The 23,834-nt window shown below is 32.0% G+C and overlaps 1 protein-coding gene across 1 annotated transcript in view; it reads right to left on the bottom strand.

Annotated features, from left to right (window-relative positions):
* Positions 1-23,834, bottom strand: part of ALDH1A1 (aldehyde dehydrogenase 1 family member A1) — a 53,831-nt gene that overhangs the window by 5,888 nt on the left and 24,109 nt on the right. Inside the window, exons 3-11 of the mRNA XM_049770961.1 lie at positions 23,637-23,777; positions 20,909-21,038; positions 18,902-18,963; positions 16,924-17,052; positions 15,226-15,339; positions 12,556-12,658; positions 10,764-10,948; positions 5,506-5,670; positions 2,707-2,864 (exon numbers count right to left, since the gene is read on the bottom strand). Coding sequence (XP_049626918.1) covers positions 2,707-2,864; positions 5,506-5,670; positions 10,764-10,948; positions 12,556-12,658; positions 15,226-15,339; positions 16,924-17,052; positions 18,902-18,963; positions 20,909-21,038; positions 23,637-23,777 — 1,187 coding nt within the window. The remainder of the gene's footprint in view (positions 1-2,706; positions 2,865-5,505; positions 5,671-10,763; positions 10,949-12,555; positions 12,659-15,225; positions 15,340-16,923; positions 17,053-18,901; positions 18,964-20,908; positions 21,039-23,636; positions 23,778-23,834) is intronic.

Here is a 23,834-nt window from a genome sequence, read left to right as displayed (position 1 = left end):
AAAAGAAAACCTATGCTTTAGACTTGTTAATTTATTCTTAAATTGCAAAGCTACGTATCTAATATGAAATTATAGGTAATATCCAAATTATTCTGAAATTATATTGAATATACTGAAATGACTGAAATATACTGAAAATATATATACTGAAAATATACTGAAATGACTATATTTTTGACAATGTCAGACACTGATATGTTTGAGGGTATGTAGCAATAAAAATATGACCACTTTTGTTTTAATTAAATAGAAATTTCTTACTGGTCAGTTCCATACCATAGGGTGAAATAATTTCATAATAAATATTTTTATTAAGAAAGCATGTACTACTTTGTTACTCCAAAGTAAAAATAAAAGAACCTTAGTGTTTGTGGTTTTGTTTTTGCTTTTAGGCTACTTCCAATAGTGCTCAGGTTACTTTGGGATCTGCACTCAGGGATCACCCCTGACAGTACTTGAGGTACTTACTAACCACTTACTATACATGCTCATTTCTTTTTTAAACCTAAAACCATTATAAAAGTAAAATTTGTTCACTCATTAAAAAAAGAAAGAAACTATTGGGACTGGAAATATATTAAGCAGGAAGGGCACTGGTCTGGCATGTGGTTGATCTGGGTCCAATCAATGCACCATATATGATTCCCAAGCTCAGCTAGAAATGATCTCTACGAAAGCAACCAAAAGAATTCTATAATCACATTATAATAATATAATCTTGCAAGTACATAAGGGACAAAGTGATGTCTGGTGATTAAGAAAACTGCCAACAAAGTAATCTGAAGTTGGGGCTAAACAGAGTTATACAACAGTCTCAGGTGCATTGCCTTACTATTAAATTTAATTAAATAATTTATTTAAATTAAAATACAAAAATATTAATCAAAATAATTAAACTTTGATTAATAACGAAACAATTGAATGATTATTTTATGTAATTTAAATAAATTTCAATAAAATAAATAAAATTCAATAAAATAATTAAAATTGAATTAAAATACAGAAATCAAATATATATAACAGGTGAACAATGAATAGGAGGTGCTATTAAAATTTAGTAAGTAATAAGTAACTGGCATAAAAATTGAATGTTTGATTTAAAAATATTAGATAAATATCATTTTACTATCTTTTCGCTTTCTTAAAAGAGAATTTGATCTTTTGATGATTAGTCTTAGTGTCAATTATCTAGAAATTACTCAGTATATTGTACTGTTTGAGCCAAATATCAGGTTAAGTAAATAATTTCTTTTTTTTTTTATCACCTCTTTCTTTTTTTTTATTTTTTTTTATTTTTATTTTTTTATTTAAACACCTTGATTACATACATGATTGTTTTTGGGTTTCAGTCATGTAAAGAACACCACCCATCACCAGTGCAACATTCCCATCATCAATGTCCAAGTCTCCCTCCTACCCACCCAACCCCCGCCTGTACTCTAAACAGGCTCTCCATTTCCCTCATACATTCTCATTATAAGAAAAATTCAAAATGTAGTTATTTCTCTAACTAAACTCATCACTCTTTGTGGTGAGCTTCCTATGGTGAGCTGGAACATCCAGCTCTTTTCACTTTTGTGTCTGGAAATTATTATTGCAAGAATGTCTTTCATTTCTCTTAGAACCCATAGATGAGTGAGACCATTCTGCGTTTTTCTCTCTCTCTCTGACTTATTTCACTCAGCATAATAGATTCCGTATACATCCATGTATAGGAAAATTTCATGACTTCATCCCTCCTGACAGCTGCATAATATTCCATTGTGTATATGTACCACAGTTTCTTTAGCCATTCATCTGTTGAAGGGCATCTTGGTTGTTTCCAGAGTCTTGCTATGGTAAATAGTGCTGCAATGAATATAGGTATAAGGAAGGGGTTTTTGTACTGTATTTTTGTGTTCCTAGGGTATATTCCTAGGAGTGGTATAGCTGGATCATATGGGAGCTCGATTTCCAGTTTTTGAAGGAATCTCCATATCGCTTTCAATAAAGGTTGAACTAGACGGCATTCCCACCAGCAGTGGATAAGAGTTCCTTTCTCTCCACATCCCCGCCAACACTGTTTGTTCTCATTCTTTGTGATGTGTGCCATTCTCTGTGGTGTGAGGTGGTATCTCATCGTTGTTTTGATTTGCATCTCCCTGATGATTAGTGATGTGGAGCACTTTTTCATGTGTCTTTTGGCCATTTGTATTTCTTCTTTGTCAAAGTGTCTGTTCATTTCTTCTCCCCATTTTTTGATGGGATTAGATGTTTTTTTCTTGTAAAGTTCTGTCAGTGCCTTGTATATTTTGGAGATTAGCCCCTTATCTGATGGGTATCAAGAGGCTGCATAGAGTTAGAAAAACAAACAAAATTCCTCTAAAGTTCTTGTAATATAGTATGGTATTGTGGTTTGTATTTATGAATCATTATCAGTTTTTAGATCACACTGTTTTAGATCACACTATACTCCTGACTCTGTACTTAGGGATCACTCCTGGAGGCTCTGGAGACCATATAAAGTGCCAGGAAATCAGATCCAGATTGGCCATGTGTACTGTACTATATAGCTCATTTATTTATTAATTTTTATTTATTATTTTGGTGGCAGTAACTTCTTCTTAGCAAACCATGTAACTCCAGAAAAAAACACAATCTGAAAAAAGACCCAAGTTATATTTTAATATACTTAATATTGAATAGTATTGCATAGGTTTGACTTACCATACTGTCCCAGACTGCAGAGCAGATGACACTGTTATGGCTTTATTAAGATCTTTGGTAAAGATGCCTGCCGATAATCCATATAGAGTATTGTTTGCTCTCTTGATCACATCATCTAAAGATTTAAACTTCATGATTTGCTGCACTGGTCCAAATATCTATAAGATAGAAATGAGTAAAATACATTAAAATAATTGGTAAATATTTTATTGGCTAAGTGATCAAAATATTTAAACTATATTAAAAACTTCTTTGGCTCTACAATCCATCTGAAATTAAAATTTTACTTCTTACCTGAAATCTGTATAATAGAATCAAAAAATTATAAGTTACTATTATAAGTTATAAAATTATAAGTTAATATTACAGTTTTAACTTTCTAGCTACTGTATTATACCAATATTGTGGCTCAGCAGCAGAGCTCTTTTGCCTTGCATGTGAGAAGCTCTGAGATTGACACCTAATACGGTAAAAACAAAAGCAAAAACAAAAACAAACAAAAAGCATAAACATCATAAACTGAACAGAGACTACATGGTAGATTACTGAGTCCTTATTGATAGCAATATATTCAGGAATAAAATTTTATAATGCCATTGAGGACTTACAAATAAAAACACATGGTGAATACCACATTGTTTTGCTTATCAATGTTAACATCATGGGTACTATGATAATAATGGTGTCTGGTAAAATGAATATCTAAACTTCAAACACTAGTTTTGGGTAACTTATTGAGGGTATTTGCTCTGCTCAAGGTAACTCTACAGATATATTATGCTGAATATCTTGGGACAGTAAGTTCTGAGCAAAAGCTCATTTTTGCTGGAAGATAATGACAAGAAGCATTCTGTCACTCCTGGAGGAGCTTATTTTAACTTTTTTGGCACCAAGGTCCAGACTGGTAACACTGAAATGTATCAACAAGGAACTTTGACTATGATTCATGAGTTAGAATCAACTCAGCTCCTGAATGATTAAATTGACTTTCCTGAACATCAAATCTTACAAGTGGTAAACTTCAACTAAATTTGGCCTCATGATCATTATAATCATTATCTTGTTCATCATCATCATCATCAACATCATCATCATCATCATCATCATCATCATCATCCAAAGTATTTCTGATTTTGCTCCACCTGTAACAAGTGTGTGTTTGACTTGTCATTTATCTAGAATGTATCATTTCTTTGTTGACTTGCTAAGGAACATTATCCTATCACCATTGGCTTGCTCTATTATTGTCATTTATAATAGAGATCATATGCTAAGTAGAATATTAATGAAGACAGTGTCAGTCACCAAACATATATGTTTTGTATTTTTCAAAACAAAATAGAACTGTTTCTCATCTATAAATTTTACTCCTCTGAATTATTCATAAGATTATGAATAATCTTCCAGAACTAACACCAAGAAATTTATAAAACAGTGTTTTTTACATTTTTCAGTGTCATGTTTTAGTGGTGTTGATAGAAAATAGAATTAATATAAATAACAATTAATCAAGTAAAATGATAAGCTATGCTCTCAAGATACCTTCAAATAGCTATATAACTTAATCACTTTACTTCTTTAGGTCTTAGCTCTTTCAACTAACAACTAGTGCGAGAATTTATAAATATGAGTTGACTATGTATTTAAGGAGAATTCAAGATACAAAAAATTTAGTGCCATAAAATATAACAATGCTTTATATTGTCTGTTGATTACACAAAATACCAATATTTCTCAAAACACAAACCAATACTAATTATGCTATATGTGGAAGTTAATACTTAGAAATTACTGTACACAACTGCCAAGTGAGGTTTACCAAGTTGTATGTTTAGAAAGAATCATATTTCAAATAAATAATATTAATAAAATAAAGAAAATATAAAATCAACAGTTTATCTCAGAAAATCCAGATAAAAACCACAAATAAATAAATTCAACTATCTTTCCTGATTAAAAATAATCATAACACTAGCACTGAGGAGTATTTCCTAAACCAGGGTAAGCGCAGTTTCTAAAACTAACAGTTGGCACCATACTAAAAAACAATGTCTATCTCACTATTAATACTGAAATCAAAAGAAAAAATCAAGACTTGTTATTTATTCAAAGTACATCTGGAATTCAAGCAATTGAAAATGCTCAAAAAAGTAAATTAAAAATTATATGGAGAGGAAAAGACAACATAATTCCATTGCCCATGCAAACCCCTCAAGTTTCCTTTTATAATAAAATTTATACTAAACTATCTAGTACTTGAATCTTGACTTTTGCTGAATCAATATTTTGTTCACTTTATATGTATCTTGACTGTGTTATTATAAAGATAATGTGATATAATTTAGCAAGGTTGAACATTGAAAGAAAGTGGATAAAGAGTACATGAAATCTGTCAGTGAAATATCTCAGAACAGCAAATAAATGCAAACTTATCTCAAAATAAATTTAATTTCAAAGACTGCATTACTTAATTTTTCACTTCAGAGGAAATACTTCTTTTCAAAAGAAAACACAATAAAGAAAATGAATCTCTTTTCTTCCATTAATTTAAGGAGGAAGTACCTAGAAATTACTAAGTATGCTAAATTGTGTTTGCTTTGAAATTCTTGGCTGAACTAATGAATTCCTTACTATTTTCAAACTTTATCATAAATAACTGAAACTTTTATCATTTACAGAGATAAAGAGAAACATTTACTGAGAAATATAAGGAACCTCCTCATTTTGAGAGGACCTTTGTATACACAGATGAAGACAAAATATGTCAACAAATGAAGAGAATAGAAAGAGACCATTTACCTCCTCTTTGGCAATGCGCATCTCATCTGAAACATTGGAGAAAACTGTGGGCTGAATAAAGTAGCCTTTATTTCCCCATGGACCTCCTCCACATTCCAGCTTTGCTCCTTCTTTTTTCCCACTCTCAATGAGGGAAAGTATTTTTTCATATTGTTCCTTATCAATCTATTTTAAAATACCATACAAGGAGGAAAAAATAGTTAGCAACCTATAAACATTAAACATTGCTTCTCATACTAAAAAAGAGAGCTTGCAAATGCTAGGACATTGGCTTTACATCAAGATTCCATCAAAAAAGCCGACAAAGGCACAGATACCTATTCCCATATATTTTGTTCTCATGATTTTTCTGGAAAGGAATTTAGGTGATACATGTTTATACTTAATTTTTATAAAGTATATGAAAAATGAGGCCAACAGTGCAAGCACAGGTAAACTCTTGCACAAAAAAACATAACAATCATTACCAAACACTGTACAAACTATAGATCATAACTAAAATTAAAAAATATAAAAGGGGAAATTACATATAGAGTTTATAATTTATACAGGGTTTAGTTAGTTATAAAAATGGAAAAATATATGACTTGGGGCTTTTAGAAGACCTGTAGAACTCTACTTGGTTCATCACATTTCTGATTGTCTCAGTCTGAACGGATCTAATCTTGACATTCTTCTAAAAATGGTTCCTGTGTGCCAGTCAGTATTTTTTAATTTCCAATCTGTCCCAATTATTGCCATCCTACTTGCTTAAGTAGATCATCTAGAAATATATAACAAGGGAATGTTAAAGCAATAGTACAGTGAGTAGGGCATTATTGCCTTGCCTTGGTTTGATAGTAATTCCTGAGTTCAAAGGCTTGAGTAACCTTTGACCATTGCCATATGTTGCTCAAAAACCAATATACATATATATATATAGAATTATAGAACTTAAATTGTCATGAAACAATATTTTATAAGGACAAAATAAAACTAGCATCCAGGGAGAAACACGGTCTTCTTTATCCCATTCTGAAATTTGCACTAAATTTTTCCTCATTTCATACACTGAGAGTTGGAAGACTAAGTGACCTTTAGACACTAAATTGTTTGTTAAAGCTTCCTTTTCACAAACATATAAATACATCAAAGATGCAGAAATAAAAGTGGGATTCTCCCCTTGTCAGTAGAATGTGCTCTCACTTATTTAAACATGTTTTACTTAATCTTCTTTGACTATTTAATCCCCAAATGTTCCTAGACCCCGAGTGTTTCATAACATTCTAAATGCTCACAACCTGGTTTTATACCTAATTAGTTTAAGCATTCTTTGAAACAAAAAAATTTTCATTATTTGAAACAAAAAAACCAATTTTTAAAAAAATGTATAAAAACTAGTTGGCACAAAGGTACTCCTCTCTCTAATACTAATTGACAATTACAAAAAGAAAGCATTCTTTTGTTTTCAGCATATTAAGTAATATTATATTGGCACAATAAGAAACATTTAAATTACTGCTTATTAATTAACATGGTTATTCTAAGCTGTAGTGTTACACAGATCTGTAAGGTAAAAGCACTAATTTAACTGTATGCCAGTTAAATTATCAAGGATTCCTGTATTTCTACACAAAACATTTTTAGCCTTTTTTAAGGAATTAATTTGGTAGTACCTATAAATCATGATTTTTTTTCAGGTTTCTATCTCAAAATATTCTTAAGTCAAAATAGTTTCTGTCTGTAAAAAAGAATAATAAATGCTAGATGAAAATGCAAATCCTGCTTACACTAAAAGGATCTGTTTGCTGAAAAATTTGGATAGGCTCTAATTTTTGTTTGTTTGTTTTCATTTTGTTTTGTTTTGTTTTTGGGTCACACCTGGCAGTGCTCAATGTTTACTCTTGGCTCTATGCTCAGAAATCGCTCCTGGCAGGCTCGGGGGACCATATGGGATGCCAGGATTCGAACCACCATCTTTCTGGATGCAAGGCAAACACCCTCTCTCCATGCTATCTCTCTGGCCCCTAGGCTCTAATTTTTAAACAATATGGTAATATTATATATATACATATATAAATATATATGTGTGTGTAACCAATGACACTTATCACAGTAATTCAAAAATCAACAACTCTGCATTACTTGGTAGCAAAACGTGCTCCCAAAGACTCTATACTAGACATATTTTATTTTAATTTTCATTTGGGGAAGGTTCCCAAGCAGTGCTCAACAGGTATGGGGGCACCATCACATATCTTGGCCATCCTGCCAGAAGTTAACTGTTAGGATTGAGGACATGCTACTAATCAGGCCCTATGGTGCCAGAGTACTCAGGCTATCTTGACACTACTATAGGACTCAGAGATTCACTTGGTGGTGCTCAAGGCAATATGTGGTACCAAGAAATGAACTACAATAAATCATGTTGGGCAGCACATTAATCTCTCTGTGTACTATCTTTCATCTTAATGTTTAACAAGATCGGGTGATTCAAATGCACTGGAAAGATTGAAAACATTGTACTAGAGAATGCTTTCCCAAAGTGGGCAAGACTGAACCTTATTGCAGGGTATGTGGAACAAGGGTATCACTAAAAATATACAACTGGAGGACTGGGACTGGAGAGGTGGTGCAAAGCAGTAAGGATGCCTTGCCAGTGCAAGCGTAGGACAGACCGCAGTTCGATCCTCCAGCATCCCATATGGTTCCCTAAGCCAGGAGTGATATCTGAGTACACAGCCAGGAATAACCCCTGAGCATCATAGGGTGTGCCCCCCCCCAAGAAAGAAAAAAATACACACACACACACATACACACACACAACTAGGGATGCTTTCTGTATGTTTGTTATAAGAAAACATAAAGTGGGACACTAAATACATATCTTTTCTTAAAAAAGAGATGGCAGGGGGCCCGAAGAGATAGCATGGAGGTAGGTCATTTGCTTTGCATGCAGACGGATGGTGGTTCAAATCCTGGGATCCCATATGGTCCCCTGATCCTGCCAGGAACGAATTCTGAGCATAGAGCCAGGAGTCAACCCTGAGCACTGCTGGGTGGGTGTGACCCAAAAACCAAAACCAAAAAAAAAAAAAAAAAAAAAGAGATGGCCAGTCAAATATGCTTGGGAATTTCTACATTAGGGTAAACTGAATGACAAAAAATTTCCCTTGCACTGAAGTATTTGCCATTTGAGTCTGGTTATTTTCATTTTCAATAAACAGGTATTTTCAGGTTTTAAACCTCGCCTTCCTTTCAGACCTTAGAAACTTCTCAATTCTGCTGGGATGTGGCAAGGCCCCTTTACTGCCGTTGACACCTGTTCTATTTTATGAAATGTAGTAGGGCATATTATTCTTTTAGCAGTCTCAAAGTATTTTATATGTTTTAATGCATGAAGTAGATGCATTATGGTGAATGGGTTGATAAAGAAGATAAGTTGAAGAAAAACACTGAGAAACAATGATAATCTTTTAAATTATTGGAAAACTGTAGATTTGTAAAAATAAAGAAAATAGTTACAAAAGCTATGAATCTGTGATTACTGTCACTGTAGGTAGACACTAAAACAGATACATTGAACTAAGCATTCAGATAGAAGCTTTATATAGAGTACTTCATTATATAGAATTTCATTATATAGAGTATTTCATTTACTTGCATAATTTATTATTCCTCAAATTTATATTATTACTATCATTGTAGAGATTGAAATATTGAATCTTAAAGAGATTAGACTTTAGATTTAGCTCTAAGTCAAAAGCCTTATGCTTTAAGAAACATGCTATAAGAAAAAATGTGACACTATTGACAATGCTAATGTATTTGATGAGGACATTATCGCTTCTTTCCAAATAAAAATTTTGACTTGACAAGTTTTAAATTTTGTTCTGAAAATTATTTTTTTCTGAAATAAAACTAAAATTTGCTTTGTCAGTAATAAAACATTTAATTTACATATGTCAAATGAGAAAACGCCTATATCTACAATGATGTATTTGTAGGTTAGTGATATTAGAAAAAATAACAATTGAAAATCTTATAAATTCAATCAATTTTAGATGTCAGATTGCATTTATTATATGTATTTGCTTTATATATACATATATATATATATCTTGAAGACCATTTGAGGTTTCCAAATATTAGAACCTATTTTGTATGCTTACTAAATCCAAATAAATAGGAATATATTGGCAATAAGATAAAACAATAGCTTGTTACTTGCAAATTGTAAAAGGATTTCCATATCTTAATGTTTTTCATTGGATAAATCACAAACTTTCCTATGTTTAAGATGAGAAAAAATCCAAGATAGATTTCTAACTTATCTAGATTGTCTAGAGTACAGGTGAGGGTGGGGTGGGTTCAATCCCCAGCATCCCATATGGTACCCCAAGCCTGCCAAAAGCAGTTTCTGAATACAGAGCCAGGAGTAACCCCTGAGAATCTTCAGGTGTGGCCCAAAGACAAACAAACAAAAAAAAGAAAGAAAAGGAAAAAAGGGGGAAAAAAGAAAAAGACTTTAATTTATAATGTTTTTAAATAAAAGTAAATAGAATACTAGGATGACCATTGAGTTTCAACAACTAAAAAATGTAGTGTACCATACAACCAGGCACTCAAAACATTTTAAATTTTATGCTACCATTATAGAACTGAATAACTAAGGACTTTAAAGATAATTTAGATATGTTACTGTGTATAAAGCCGAGAAAAAGGAATGACTACAAGGAGGAAATAAATGACAAGAATGTAAAAGAATAAACTTTTAAATTGAAGTTGACAAAATATTTATAGCTTGTAATATGCACTTTTCTAATTTTCCCAAAAGAAAGCAGTTTGTTTTTCAGATATAAAAACTGGTCAGGGGCCAGAGCAATGGAGTAGTGGTAGGGCATTTGCCTTGCACGTGGCTGACCCAGGACCGCGGTTAGCCCCCTGGCATCCCATATGGTTTCCCAGGCAGTCTGATATCTATCCTGAACACATAGCCAGGAGTAACCCTTGAGCATCACCAAGTGTAGCCCCCAAAAAAAAACAAACAAACAAAAAAACTGGTCATTCCCCAAACAGAATTATTCATTTACCATTGAAAGTTAGCTTCATTAACATGTATGAGTTTTAATCACTGAGCTGATATAGTTATTGGCATGTAGAAAAACACATGCATAAGAAATAATCTTAATTAAAATGAACAAAGATATCTTTGAACAAATGAACAAGAATATCTTTTATTCTTGCTTCCTCTGTGAATGCTATTCTTTCTATGATACCTGAGGTCCTTGACTGATTCCAGGAGCCAGAGGATTTCCAAGAACATACTTTTTCGCACGCTCAACACTCCTTCGAACAAACTCATCATAAATTGACTCCTCCACGAAAAGTCGTGATGCAGCTATGCAACATTGACCCTGGTGATAGAATAACCCAAGGTGTGCAAATTCAACGGCATTGTCCACTGCAAAAAAAATATTTATATTAAAGCAGATACACTGAAAAATTATTTATTTTATACAAGAATGTAAAAGAATAAACTTTTAGATTGAAGTTGACAAAATATTTATAGTTTGTAATATGTACTTTTCTAATTTTCTTAGGAGCCATTTAAGATACTAATTTTGATCAGTCAGATAATATGTTATTTTTCTGGAATTTTATTACTATAAAGTGAAAGCAAAAATGATACTTCTGAAAAAGTAGTAATTACATATGATATAAAAGATTAATATGGAGAGGGCCAAGAAATTGTTGTAGATCAAATCTTACAATAGTCGTTAGAGATATAACATAGCAGATAGGTGCTTGTTTTGCATGTAGCCAACCCAGTTTAGATTCCTCGCACCCCATTTGGTGTTCCAATACCAGCAGGAGTAATTTCTTTGTGTAGAGTCAGGAGTAATTCCTGAGTACTGCTATGCTAGTTGTAGTCCAAGAGCAAACGAAATTTCATAACAAATGTTTTACAAATATCTCAATTTATGTAATCAATAATAAAAGGAAAATGGGAAATGACTTAAGTAATTATTTCATTTTCTTCTTATCATTTATTTAATGAGTATTTGACTTAGAGTAGAAAGAGACTAGAAATGTGTAAATGGAATCTTTTCATCTGCTCTTAATCTGTATGTGGTTATTTCTCCATACTAAGCATGATTATAATAAAGCTATGGCATTTTATATATTATATACATTACATATAATTTCATGGATACATACACTATATAATCTTATCTATAGTATTGTGTAACTATAAGAACCATTAAGTGTATAATGGATATTTTCTCAAGCTCAGCTAAGAATATAGTATATATAAACTTCAAAACAGGAAGAAAAACATTATCTATGTTAACCTTATTGAGGTGTTAAATATTTAAGGATAAACATCATAAAGAAATAATCAATGGTCAAAGGCAAAAGAGCCTGAAAACTGGTCTATAAAACTGGGTTTAGGCTTAACATGGTGGGGTATAAGGGAAGTTACATTGAGAAGGACACTGGTGGAAAGAGTGATGCTGAAATACTTCATGCATGAAATTCTTACTGAAGGTGTTGTAAATCATGATGACTAAAATAAAATTTTAAAATATTTTTAAAATAGATCAAGAAATAAAAATTAATACTCTAAAATAAATTGAGAGTAATTTTGACTTTGATTAATGTCTTACACTTTGACACTAGAAACAAATCCTTTGTAAACAAAGTATATTGGATGGCGATACCATACAGGAAAAGGGTAATCATAAAAAATTAACAGGGATATTGAGAAGAAACAAAAAAAAAGATCAGACTTAAACACCAAATCCAAATTCAACAACAACAGAATCGATACCCAATCTACAAGATATGCACAGAGGGGAGCAGTTACACTAGCAGTCTGGGGAGCAAAAGAAGGGGATATCGGATGCATGCTGAGAACAATGGTAGAGAGAAGACAGCACTGGTGGAGGGAATGCCCCTGATTCATTGTCATTATGTATCATAAATATTACTGTGAAAGATTTGTAATTCACTTGGGTCACAATAAAATTTACTTAAAAAAAAATTAACAACGAGGTTCAGACTCACAGTCAGCATCAGCAAACACAATGCAAGGGCTTTTCCCTCCCAGCTCCAGGGTCACCCTTTTCAGATTGCTTTTCCCAGCAGCTTCTTTGATCATTTTGCCAACCTGAAATGAAGCATTGAAAAGCAGGCATAATTCATTCTTCTGAATCAGGTTTATTTACAATTTTAAACTTACATGTTTGGGCCATAGTTAAGTTTAACTTGGGAGGAACATTAAGTGGCATTTTTCAAGATCTGGCACTTTTAGCTACTGTAACCTACTTCATTCTAGCACAAATACACAGTGAAATAAAGGAATATTCATGAGAACAGAAATATAAAACTTGATAAGTTAATTTCGATACATATATTTGAAGTAAGGTCATTATTCATTTGAATCATAAATTTAACTTTACATACAACACACTAAAATGTATCTAATAAAATTTTTATCCTTTACTGGAATACAGAAAACTCTATTTGACTAATTGGTAAATTGAGAATTCCCTAAAACTTATCTGTGCTCTTTACTATAATCTTTTCTGATCTGGTTGGTTCCAACTCTTTCCTGCCATTGTGTTCAGTTTGTACAATTTTTATAGAAATTAGTTCTATGATATTACATAAGTTTCAGTTCTATGGCATTTTAAGTAATTATCTGTACATAATTTCTATGATTGTCATCAGAAGATAATTTTCACCCATATAGGTAACACTTTTTACATGACATATATTTTATTCTACATTGCTATTGTTAATCACTAATCTACTGCTATTGTTAATCACTACAATCTATAGTTTGCTTTTGTTTTCCTTCATTTTTTTCTTTTTTATTTCTAATTTTGGCAGGAGAAATGTGTGGATCATAGCCAGTGGTGTTCAGGGATTACTCCTGGCTATGTGGTCAATAAATGAAGTGCTGGACGTTAGTACCCATAATCAAACTTTGATCAACTATGTGCAAAACAAGCATCTTACTTGCTCTGCTCATTTTAGCTGTTTTGTTTCTTTATATAGATTGCTTGACTGATATCCTACACTCTATATTAAAATTTTCTGTTTTATTTCACTATGTATAACTACTTCTCTAGGTCCAAATTGTTGCAGATGGAAGACTTCCTCTTTGTTCCACATCAGCTGTTATTTTCACTACTTTGTAAAGACATCTCTGAGGACATTAGGCAAAAATGTTCCTTTCTCCTGGTCTCCCCAGAACCTTCAGGAGAACTCTTCCAGTCTACCTAATATTGTATTATTTGAATACAAATCAATTTCCCAAAGAAATGGCACCTTTCTCAAAGCAGTGACAATATTCTGTCCCAAATCAACTGAGTTCTGAGTATCAATCACAGTACTGTGCAACATTAAGTGTTGACTGACAGACATTTCTACCTCTCTCTGATGTGTCTTCCTTTCTCTGTCTTTTCCTGAACCTTTGGATCAGAGATATAGAAGAAATATTGGATATGTGATTTAGGCTGCCATTTAGGTTACCTAAAATGCTACTGATTTTGTCTTTTCTTTTATTCTAACTGCATCTTTTCAGAAAACATTTTTTTTCATTGTAGATCACATCTAAGCAAAATAATTTCTGTAACTGTTTTTATATTTCCATATTTAAACATTAAACTCTTCTTTAGCTTTCTCTTCATTAGTTTTGGAGGTTTTAATGTAATAAAATTTTTGCTTTTTTAAAATAGATGGTTCATTTTAATTTACCTAGTATTAATTGGATTTCTTTTCTTCACATATCATACTTTAATGAAAATATCTAGTTCCACTGAAGAAAGTATAGGTAGATGCTGACTTTTTCTTTTATGTTCAGCATGAACAATAAAGTCTTATTTGGGCCAATATTTACTTGTCACCATTTAATTCCCAATTTCTACTTGAGTAGAGTATTGATCAGATACATAAATGAATATGTTATTTAAGACCTTTCACATTCCATGCAGGTTAGAAATTAGAAGAGAATGCAAAAATAAAAAAAGAAAGTGAATATGCAATATATAATACTGTATTACCATAACATGATTATATTACTACTCAAACACTTTCTCTCTATATGTCAGTAGATACTGTACTAAGTATACAACATACTCAAATTTAACAAGCACACTTAACTGGAGACTAAGAAAAGTAAGTCAGAGTCTGAAACAAAATATTTTCCTCTTACACTGTTTTCTCCCAGCTAAACTAGAACTAGAGAAGCAGAAAACTCAAGTTGGGTCAGTGGTAGCATCTAAAAAACCCTGAGCTTCTGGCTTTCTTTATGATTGTGTGGGGAAGATAGCCTCAAATAAGAAGCTCTGGGTGAGGCACTGCTATTTAATTTTCATCATCTATAGGATAAAATAATGTTGATTCATACATATTTCTATAGCCTACTACTACTAGTATTAAGTCTACTAGTCATAGAATAAGGTCTAATCAACCATATTTTTTTCATCAGGAAAATTAATAAATACACTGAAACCAGTTTATTCCAGTCTTTCTGTTTGGAAAAGGTATTGTGTTTTATCTCAAATGCATATGCTTATGTTCCATAAATATTTGAAGGCTAGAATAAGGAACAACTCATTAAATAGCACTTTTGTTTGAGGGAAACGTCAAATTCAGAACAGTTACATAAAACATCTCCCTGAAGGTGGAGATTAAGACATTAACAATGGCCTACATGAATTATGTTACCTCTGTGGAACCTGTGAAGGCCACTTTGTCAACATCCATGTGAGAAGAAATAGCTGCTCCTGCTGTCGGCCCATAACCAGGCACAATATTCACAACTCCAGGAGGAAATCCTGCCTATTATATAAAAAGTAGAGATATAAAAGAATATATATAATATAAAAGAAATTGAGATTCTTTTTCTTCATGCAATAACAAAGACAAGCAGATGAATAGAATCAAAGATTCTTCTTTTTTTTAACATTTTGTTTCTCAATCCAGCAAGTTTTTGGTTTTTTGTTTTGTTTTGTTTTGATTTGGGGCCACACCCGGTGATATTCAGGGGTTACTCCTGGCTATGTGCTCAGAAATTGTTCCTGGCTTGGGAGACCAAATGGAATGCCTGGGATCGAACTCAGGTCCATCCTGAATTGGCTGTGTGCAAGGCAAACACCCTACCACTTTGCTATCACTCAGGCCCCTGGGAAGAACCACTTTAATGACTTTGTTATTGTCATCTTCATTATCATTGATCTCACAATTTAACTTTTTTATTTATTTTTTTTTTTGGTTTTGGGGCCACACAGAGGGACACTCAACGGTTACTTTTGGTTCTGTGGTCAGAAATTGCTCCTGGCAGGCTCAATGGACCATATGGGATGCTGGGAATCAAACCAGGTCCATCCTGGGTCAGCTGCTTGCTAGACAAATGCCTTGCAGCATTGCTACCTCTTCAGCCCCACAATTTTACTTCTTAATATAACCTAAAAAGTTGTGTTGTTATAGGATTACGTCTTTACAGGGTAAATATATGTTTGACTTTAATTTATCATTAATCCAATGATGACTATCCCAGGTTTTGTTACATGACTTCAAAAGATAATATATTAAAGAAAAATGTAGTGAGTCAGTTATACTGATGAAAAATTTAAAAGTGATCTATTACCCTATTATCAGCAAAATTTAAAAATTAATAAGAGAATTTTCAAATTCTAGCTATTGATTGCCCAAGTCATGCTAAGATGGTTTCAAATGTCCACTGGTTTTTTTATCTAATCAGTAAAATGCTAGTTTAAAAAAAGTATGATTAACCTTATGATTAAGCTTTACAGATTAGATTTATTTATTCCAATAAAAACAATAAATCAATAGCACAATGGTAGGGTGTTTGCCTTGCAAGTGGCCCACCCAGGACCGACATTTGTTCGAATCCCAGCATTCCATATGGGCACCCAAACCTGCCAGAAGCGATTTCTGAGCATAGAGCCAGGAGTAACTCCTGAGTGCTGCCGGGTGTGATCCAAAAACAAAAACAAAAACAATTTTGTAGATAACTCTAATCTTTAGTTGAACGAGTTTGAACAAATATACAAATGTGGTTATAAATTCACAGCAATTATAAATCAAATGACATTTTAAAATGGGAAAGAAAGTTGTATTGATTTTAACATGATTTTTTTCTTTCTTCCTCTCTTTATTCCTACTTTTTCTCCTTTTTTTTTTTTTTCGTGTGTGTGGGAGGAATGTTTTAGTGAGTCTGATTTCCTTATGAGCAGTAGTCCATCTGTTCTGACTCAACTGGATGTAGTACAAAATGAGTCCTTATTGCAGGACAGGAGAGTCATTGGCAAATAATGTGAGATATTATTAAACTTACTAGGATCTTCTTGCCTCCTAATAGGAATTCCAAGTCTTTGTAACTATTTGACTGAAGAAACTTACCTCTTTTATAAGAGCAGCCACATGAAGAGCTGTGAGAGGAGTTTGCTCTGCTGGTTTTACAACTACTGTGTTCCCACAGCTAAGGGCAGGCCCTAACTTCCAAATGAGCATAACCAATGGGAAATTCCACTAGAAAAAAAAACAAATGACAATAGAGTCTTTGTATTACTGAAAACCACATTTGCTAATATAACTTCTACATTATGTATTCCTCTTAGATATTTAGTAATAATTGTGTTAGCTCTGTTTAATCATCTGGTGTGTCCTAATTAAATTAATTGCTAAAAGTAACTCATAAATGTTAAGATGTTCCAAATAAACTAGACATAATAAAGGAAGCAAAAGATTGTTATTGTATTTTATCAGGACAATCGTTTTAGTGAAAAAAACTTTAAAATTTTTTGTACAAAATTTACTTATTTACAAAATATTCTATATCACATTTAAAATTTTTTCTTTTTTAAATTAAAATGCATTATAGTGTAGGTAATATGGATACAATGGTGTTAGTGTTTATGGTATTGAGGTATTCAAGTTACTGCATTCCACCCACACCTAAGTGCCTAAAACTCCCACCATTGTCCCTATAGCACTGTTAGTCTACTTCTTCAATTTTTCTCCCAATCCTCACTGCTTCATAATCTCAGTATACATTTATAATCCAAATCCAAGGCTTTGTTACAGTCCAATACTATATATTTTCCATTTTTTCTCTAATCCAGTATTTGTCCTTGACCCTCTGGTTTACTTCATTTAACAAGGTTCTCTTACTTTTCTACCAGGAAAAAAAAATCACTGTTGAGTTAGAAATCAGATTTTACTAAGTGTATTGCAAGGTACATGCATAATTAAAATAATCATTTCTTTCTGCCTATAGATTATTGATAATTTATCATAATGCACAACAAATACAAGCTGCTAATAACACATGTAATTAGAGGTTTTGTGAATTTAATTGGAATTTTTAAATATTAAAGTTTCATTTAATAGGCTGCTAAGTATGTGTATTTCCATCTCTTTGAAACCAAAAATAAATCAGTGCCACTTTCTATTAGAAAATATATGACACCTCACCGCCTTTATTTATTTATTTATTTATTTATTTATTTATTTATTTATTTATTTATTTATTTATTTTTGGGTCATACCTGGTAGTGCTCAGAGGCTACTCCTGATTCTACACTCAGAAATCACCCCCAGCAGGCTCAGGGGACCATATGGGATGGAGGGATTCAAACTACTGTCTTTCTGCACACAAGGCAAATGCCTTACCTCCATGTATCTCTCTGGCCCCACCTCACCACCTTTCTATTTAGCTTATTAAAATATCAGGAAAAGTGAAATCATTTTGATAGTTTTCTTTCATCAGGTTTTAAAAGGAAATCATTATGATTCTGCTTAAAAATATCATAGTCTCTAAAAAAAATGAAGCATTAAATTCTCTTATTTAAAGTAGGGTTTATTCCATATTAATGTTTAGTTGGCTCTGGCATAGTTTTATTCATTTTAATCAATTTTCCTTTAGTATTTATATATTCCAATTCTATCTTCTACAATGAGATGTTAAATAACTGATAAAATATAGAAATAGATATCTACATTACATTTCTCAAAAAAATGTTTTTTGCATCAGATAATGCATTGATGACTCATGCTTGTACAGCATGAGTTTTAGAGGAAACATATATATATAAATTTTTTAAAACTAAGGATTAAAATTGGTTGATTTTTGTAAAATTAAAACAGTGATGAGATATATCAGGAGAAAGAATATTCTCTGTGCTGTCTAAAACATATTCAATAAGTGGTCACAGGGATAAATAAGTATAACAGTTTCTAAATTGGTTCAATATTTAGAAAAAATACTTAAGCATCTCCTTTTTTAGGTAAAGCATTATTAGTTTATTATTAATTTATAGGAGGTAAATTGAAGTTTATTTTTTAAGAGACTGAAAAAATATGTAGAAAACCAACTTACAGGAATGATCTGACCACACACACCAATAGGCTCATGTCTTGTGTAAGTGAAAAAATCTCCATCTAGGAAAAAAAAAGGAAAACCACAATAATTTATAGACAAAAGCACTTGACATTCACAAATAGGTGTACTTGAAGGTGTGAAAATAATAAAAAAACATCTTGAAGATGTGGAAATATTATAAAATAAACATCTGTCCAGCTATTACAAAATAAAAACTAAGACCTAACATTGCCATTTGATTTATTCTTATTTTATTATTATTTAAATTTGAGGGATTAAATGTAGGGTTTCACATATACAAAGCAAGAGATCTAATGTTAACCACTCAAATTATCAACTGAAAGCTCAGAATTGAAGAAAACATGTATAACTGAGAAATAACTGGTATTTAATTATAAGTCTAATTCTATAAGAAAGATGAATTTTCTAAATAATTCTTATTCTATAGTTTAATGGAAAAGAAATGAGAAGGGAAGTAGGAAATGTGTGGCTAAGTGAAGAACTATTCCAATATATGTTTCTGGTAGCTCCAAGATCTACCAGTAATAGTATACTTTCTAAAAAGGGTATCATTTTCAATACAACAAATTAATAAACCACTTAATTAAACATTAATTTCTTCAGAATAAGCTTTTAAACAGTTTTCTATAAGCCTTTTTCTTATAAATTCAATAAAACTGGTTCTAAAATGCCCTATTTTATTTTATGTTTTACTAACAAAAAACTTGATAAATGAAAAACAGAAAACATTTTAATAATCTGGATTTGACTGACTCATATGCCTCATTGGTATGGTCATTCTGAAGCATTTAGTGTTCTGTTCTAATCTCTGTGAAAGACTCAAGATCATTTTAGCTTGAACGTTCCTTATCTATATCTGTTTCTACATGTAATAGCTTATCTAATTTTTCCCTAAGATAGTTTTTTTTTAAATATTAGCAACATCTTAGGCAATTTGTCTCACTTTCCCTTTCATAACTTTTTGGCTGTCACTTCTAACCTGTTTATTTAATGCACCAATTAGACTAAGAAAGCCACACGAGGGCCAAACTTGGAGACGTTACATTTCCACAGTCAGTATATTTTAAGAATTTAACTTCAAAAATGAGATTCCTGAGTACGTAATCAGAAATAAGCTCTGAACACTGCAGAGTGTAATCTTCCCCGGCCACCACTGCTAAAATAAAAATAAAAGTGAATAGTACACATCATGTTTTCTATGGTGCTACCATTTCATGTCCTTATCTCATTATGGTCAGACTTTACTAATGCATTTATTTATTTACATGAATTCTTAAATTGGACTTATATATAGTCTGGTTTTGTGCTGAAGTTAAATAAAGCTAATCAATGCAAATTGGATTCTTTAACTTATCTATTTTAACTATATTGAGTTAGACAAGGCAAAAATGACCATTAAAGGTGACAGTTACTGGAACATGTAAGGCAAGTTAAATAATTATGTTATAGAAAGAGTAAAAATGTTACTAGTGAAATAAAATTCACATAAATTATTTCAGACAATGTTTGAATATTTGGAAATGCAATGCCCTTAAATCAGTAATTTGGGAGCATAGTAATGTTCTTACATTAATAGTTCTAAAATACCTATAATGTTATACATGATGATGTTGAAATAATTTGCGCAGGTAATACTGGGTCATACCCAGTGATAGTCAGGGTTTATTTCAGGAGATCATTAAGGATCATTCTTTTTTGGTGCTCTAGGAACTATATATCCTGCCAGGGATCAAACCCAAATTTCATATTAAAAAAAAAGCACCTTACCTGCTGTACTATCTCACCAGATCCCAGAATGCTTAAATTATTTTTAAAAGCACTGGGAAAAATCTTAGCGTAGTTGAAGGAATGTTTAACACTGCATGATCTCATCTCAAAGTAAAGGAGAAAATAAATTTGCCTTATTTGTTTGACATCCTTAACAACTCTTTAGTAAAACCATTCAACCTTACCCCATTCTTTTGGTTTCCCAAAGCTCCTTACCAATAGGTATTGTGCGGCCTTGAATCTTGTCAGCCCATCCTGCACAATAACGAAGTGTTTTTATGCAACCTCCTAAATCCATCAAATATGCATTAGCAAATAGTTTTCCACCATTCATTGACTCCATTGTCTGAATAAGAAAAGATAAAAAACAAATCAAACCTTCTAAAATATTAGATTAAAAATATGTAGCTAACAGTTTATAATCAGAGACTTTGGAAATATAAGAAATTCTCTAGATAATCTTCCCTAACCTTTTAATTGTAAACAGGAGACTAAAATAAATGTTAATGTGGCTTTCTTAATGTCAAATTGTAAGGTAAAGATAGAAAAGGTAGCGAAGTTCTAGTGTCTAAACCCTGAGCCCCTTCTTTTCTCATTCTGAATACCTTCCAGTTAACCAAACCTTCCAGTTAACAGTTTCTTAGAACTGTTCAGAATTGGATAGGCATATAGCTGTTGAGTGGGAACTAGTCTTGCCAACAAGACTTAACTTATTACATAATATAATCATAAATGACAATTCAATGTCAGTAATACTGACTGGGCCTCAAAAACTGGGTCTCAATAAACATTTTGAATTTTTGCATTCCATCTGGCTAGAACCAATCAATTCAACAAATTTAAGTGACACATGGATCTTTCAGTCATTATTTTCTTCAACAGAGTTTTTAATTGTGAAACTCTCAGTATCATCACACTTTATTTTTATTTATTTTATAAATTTTTAATATATTTTATTTTATTTAAACACCTTGATTACATACCTGATTGTGTTTGGGTTTTAGTCATGTAAAGAACACCACCCATCACCAGTGCAACATTCCCATCACCAATGTCCCAAGTCTCCCTCCTCCCCACCCAACCCCCACCTGTACTCTAGACAGGCTTTTCATTTCCCTCATACGTTCTCATTATTAGGACAGTTCAGAATGTACTTATTTCTCTAACTAAACTCATCACTCTTTGTGGTGAGCTTCATGAGGTGAGCTGGAACTTTCAGCTGTTTTTTCTTTTGTGTCTGAAAATTATTATTGCAATAATGTCTTTCATTTTTCTTAAAACCCTTCGATGAGTGAGACCATTCTGCGTTTCTCTCTCTCTCTCTCTCTCTCTCTCTCTCTCTCTCTGACTTATTTCACTCAACATAATAGATTCCATGTACATCCATGTATAGGAAAGTTTCACGACTTCATCTATCCTGACAGCTGCATGATATTCCATTGTGTATATGTACCATCATTACACTTTATTATTTGAATGTAGAAGCTATGACTTACCATTTTTTAGTTGAGTACTCTAACTATTATAGAATAAAATACCTCATTATTCTTTTATCATGCAGATTTTCAACGAACTCTTTGAGACCTAATGTTTTGCTGGATTGATAACCTAGCAGAAATGTACAGGCAATAAACTAAAAAATTTTTTTCATCTGTTATGCAGTATTTCTCCATTATACGTATGCCATCTCGAAATGCAATCAAATGAGATTTTAATATAGCCAAACTTTTTACTGCCTAGGGTATGCTTATGAGGACCATCAATACTTTATAATCCATAGACCAGACAAATAAAATAAGACAAGAAAAATTAATATTTAGTAAATTTTTCTTTCCAATAAAAAAAGGAAAGGCCAGTTGAATGGCACATTAAGAAATGGTCTTTGTCCTTCAACTCTAATTTCTAATGTCTATTCTTCAAAATATATATAGGTCTACTTTTTACTGTCATTTTAATGTTCAAAAATACTAACAACTTCAGTCTAAAATCTGATCTTAGTATAAGTTTATGTTAAATTGAACTTTTATAATGCTCAATTCAGAAATAAGAAATTACCTCTATTACCTATTTTATAAAAATTATAAAAAAAATTGGGGTTGGAGAGATAGCATGGAAGTAAGGCGTTTGCCTTTCATGCAGAAGGTCAGTAGTTTGAATCCCAGCGTCCCATATGGTCCCCTGAGCCTGCCAGGAGCGATTTCTGAGTATAGAGCCAGAAGTAACACCTTGAGCGCTGCCAGGTATGACCCAAAATCAAACAAAAAATAATAATAAAATAAAAAATAATAAAATTATATATTTTTATGGGTATAAAAATTACCCATTTTATGTGCTGGCTCTTCTAATTTTAAAATGTTTTAAATCATTATTTTTACAATATTTTTATAAGCACAAGTGTTTTATATAGAAATGTATTTATTAGTTTGCCTTACAACTTGTAAAAGGAAAACAAATTAATCAAGAATTTGTGAACATATACATCAAAGGAAGATAAAACAACCTATTGTCTTTTTAATAGGTTAAATTAAGGATAAATAAGATTCATTTTAGAGAAAAATGTTGGACCTTTTTAACTAATCTTATAAAATTTTTCACTAAATGTTTAAAGGTCAAATACATTTAAGAAGTCAATTATAATAATCTAGTTTATTTATACTGTATGGGACTTTGTTAAAGACTCAGAAAAATTATAGAATTTTAAGAATATTTTATTTTATATAATCCAGGGTTTCCAAATGTTTAAGTTACATGATATATGCTGAGAGTGAAAATTAACTTCAGTCATTGCTAAGTGAAGATTAGGCTCCTATACTAAAACTGGTAGGTCAAGTCCTCCCACTCTGTAAAGATATGTAGTGATCACTAAAATCAAAGGATCTCACAGCTAGAAACAATGAATGCTTTCTTGAAAGTTTGCTACCTAACCAGATTCCTAAGTACTCACTGCCAGCAACAGACGATCTCTTTCAATCAGATCAGCCAATTTGTACAGCAGCCGTCCTCTTTCCGAAGCATCCATAGTGCGCCATGGAGAGCCAATCTGAAAAGCCTGCCTTGCAGCCTTCACTGCCTTCTCAACATCTTCCTGAAAATTAAATGAAATTCAACTCAATATAAAGAACATATTTTCACATCTATGGAA

The sequence above is a fragment of the Suncus etruscus genome, chromosome 3 (genome assembly GCF_024139225.1).
Source record: "Suncus etruscus isolate mSunEtr1 chromosome 3, mSunEtr1.pri.cur, whole genome shotgun sequence".
Classification (NCBI taxonomy): domain Eukaryota; kingdom Metazoa; phylum Chordata; class Mammalia; order Eulipotyphla; family Soricidae; genus Suncus; species Suncus etruscus.
This window is presented reverse-complemented; position numbering and strand designations above follow the sequence as displayed.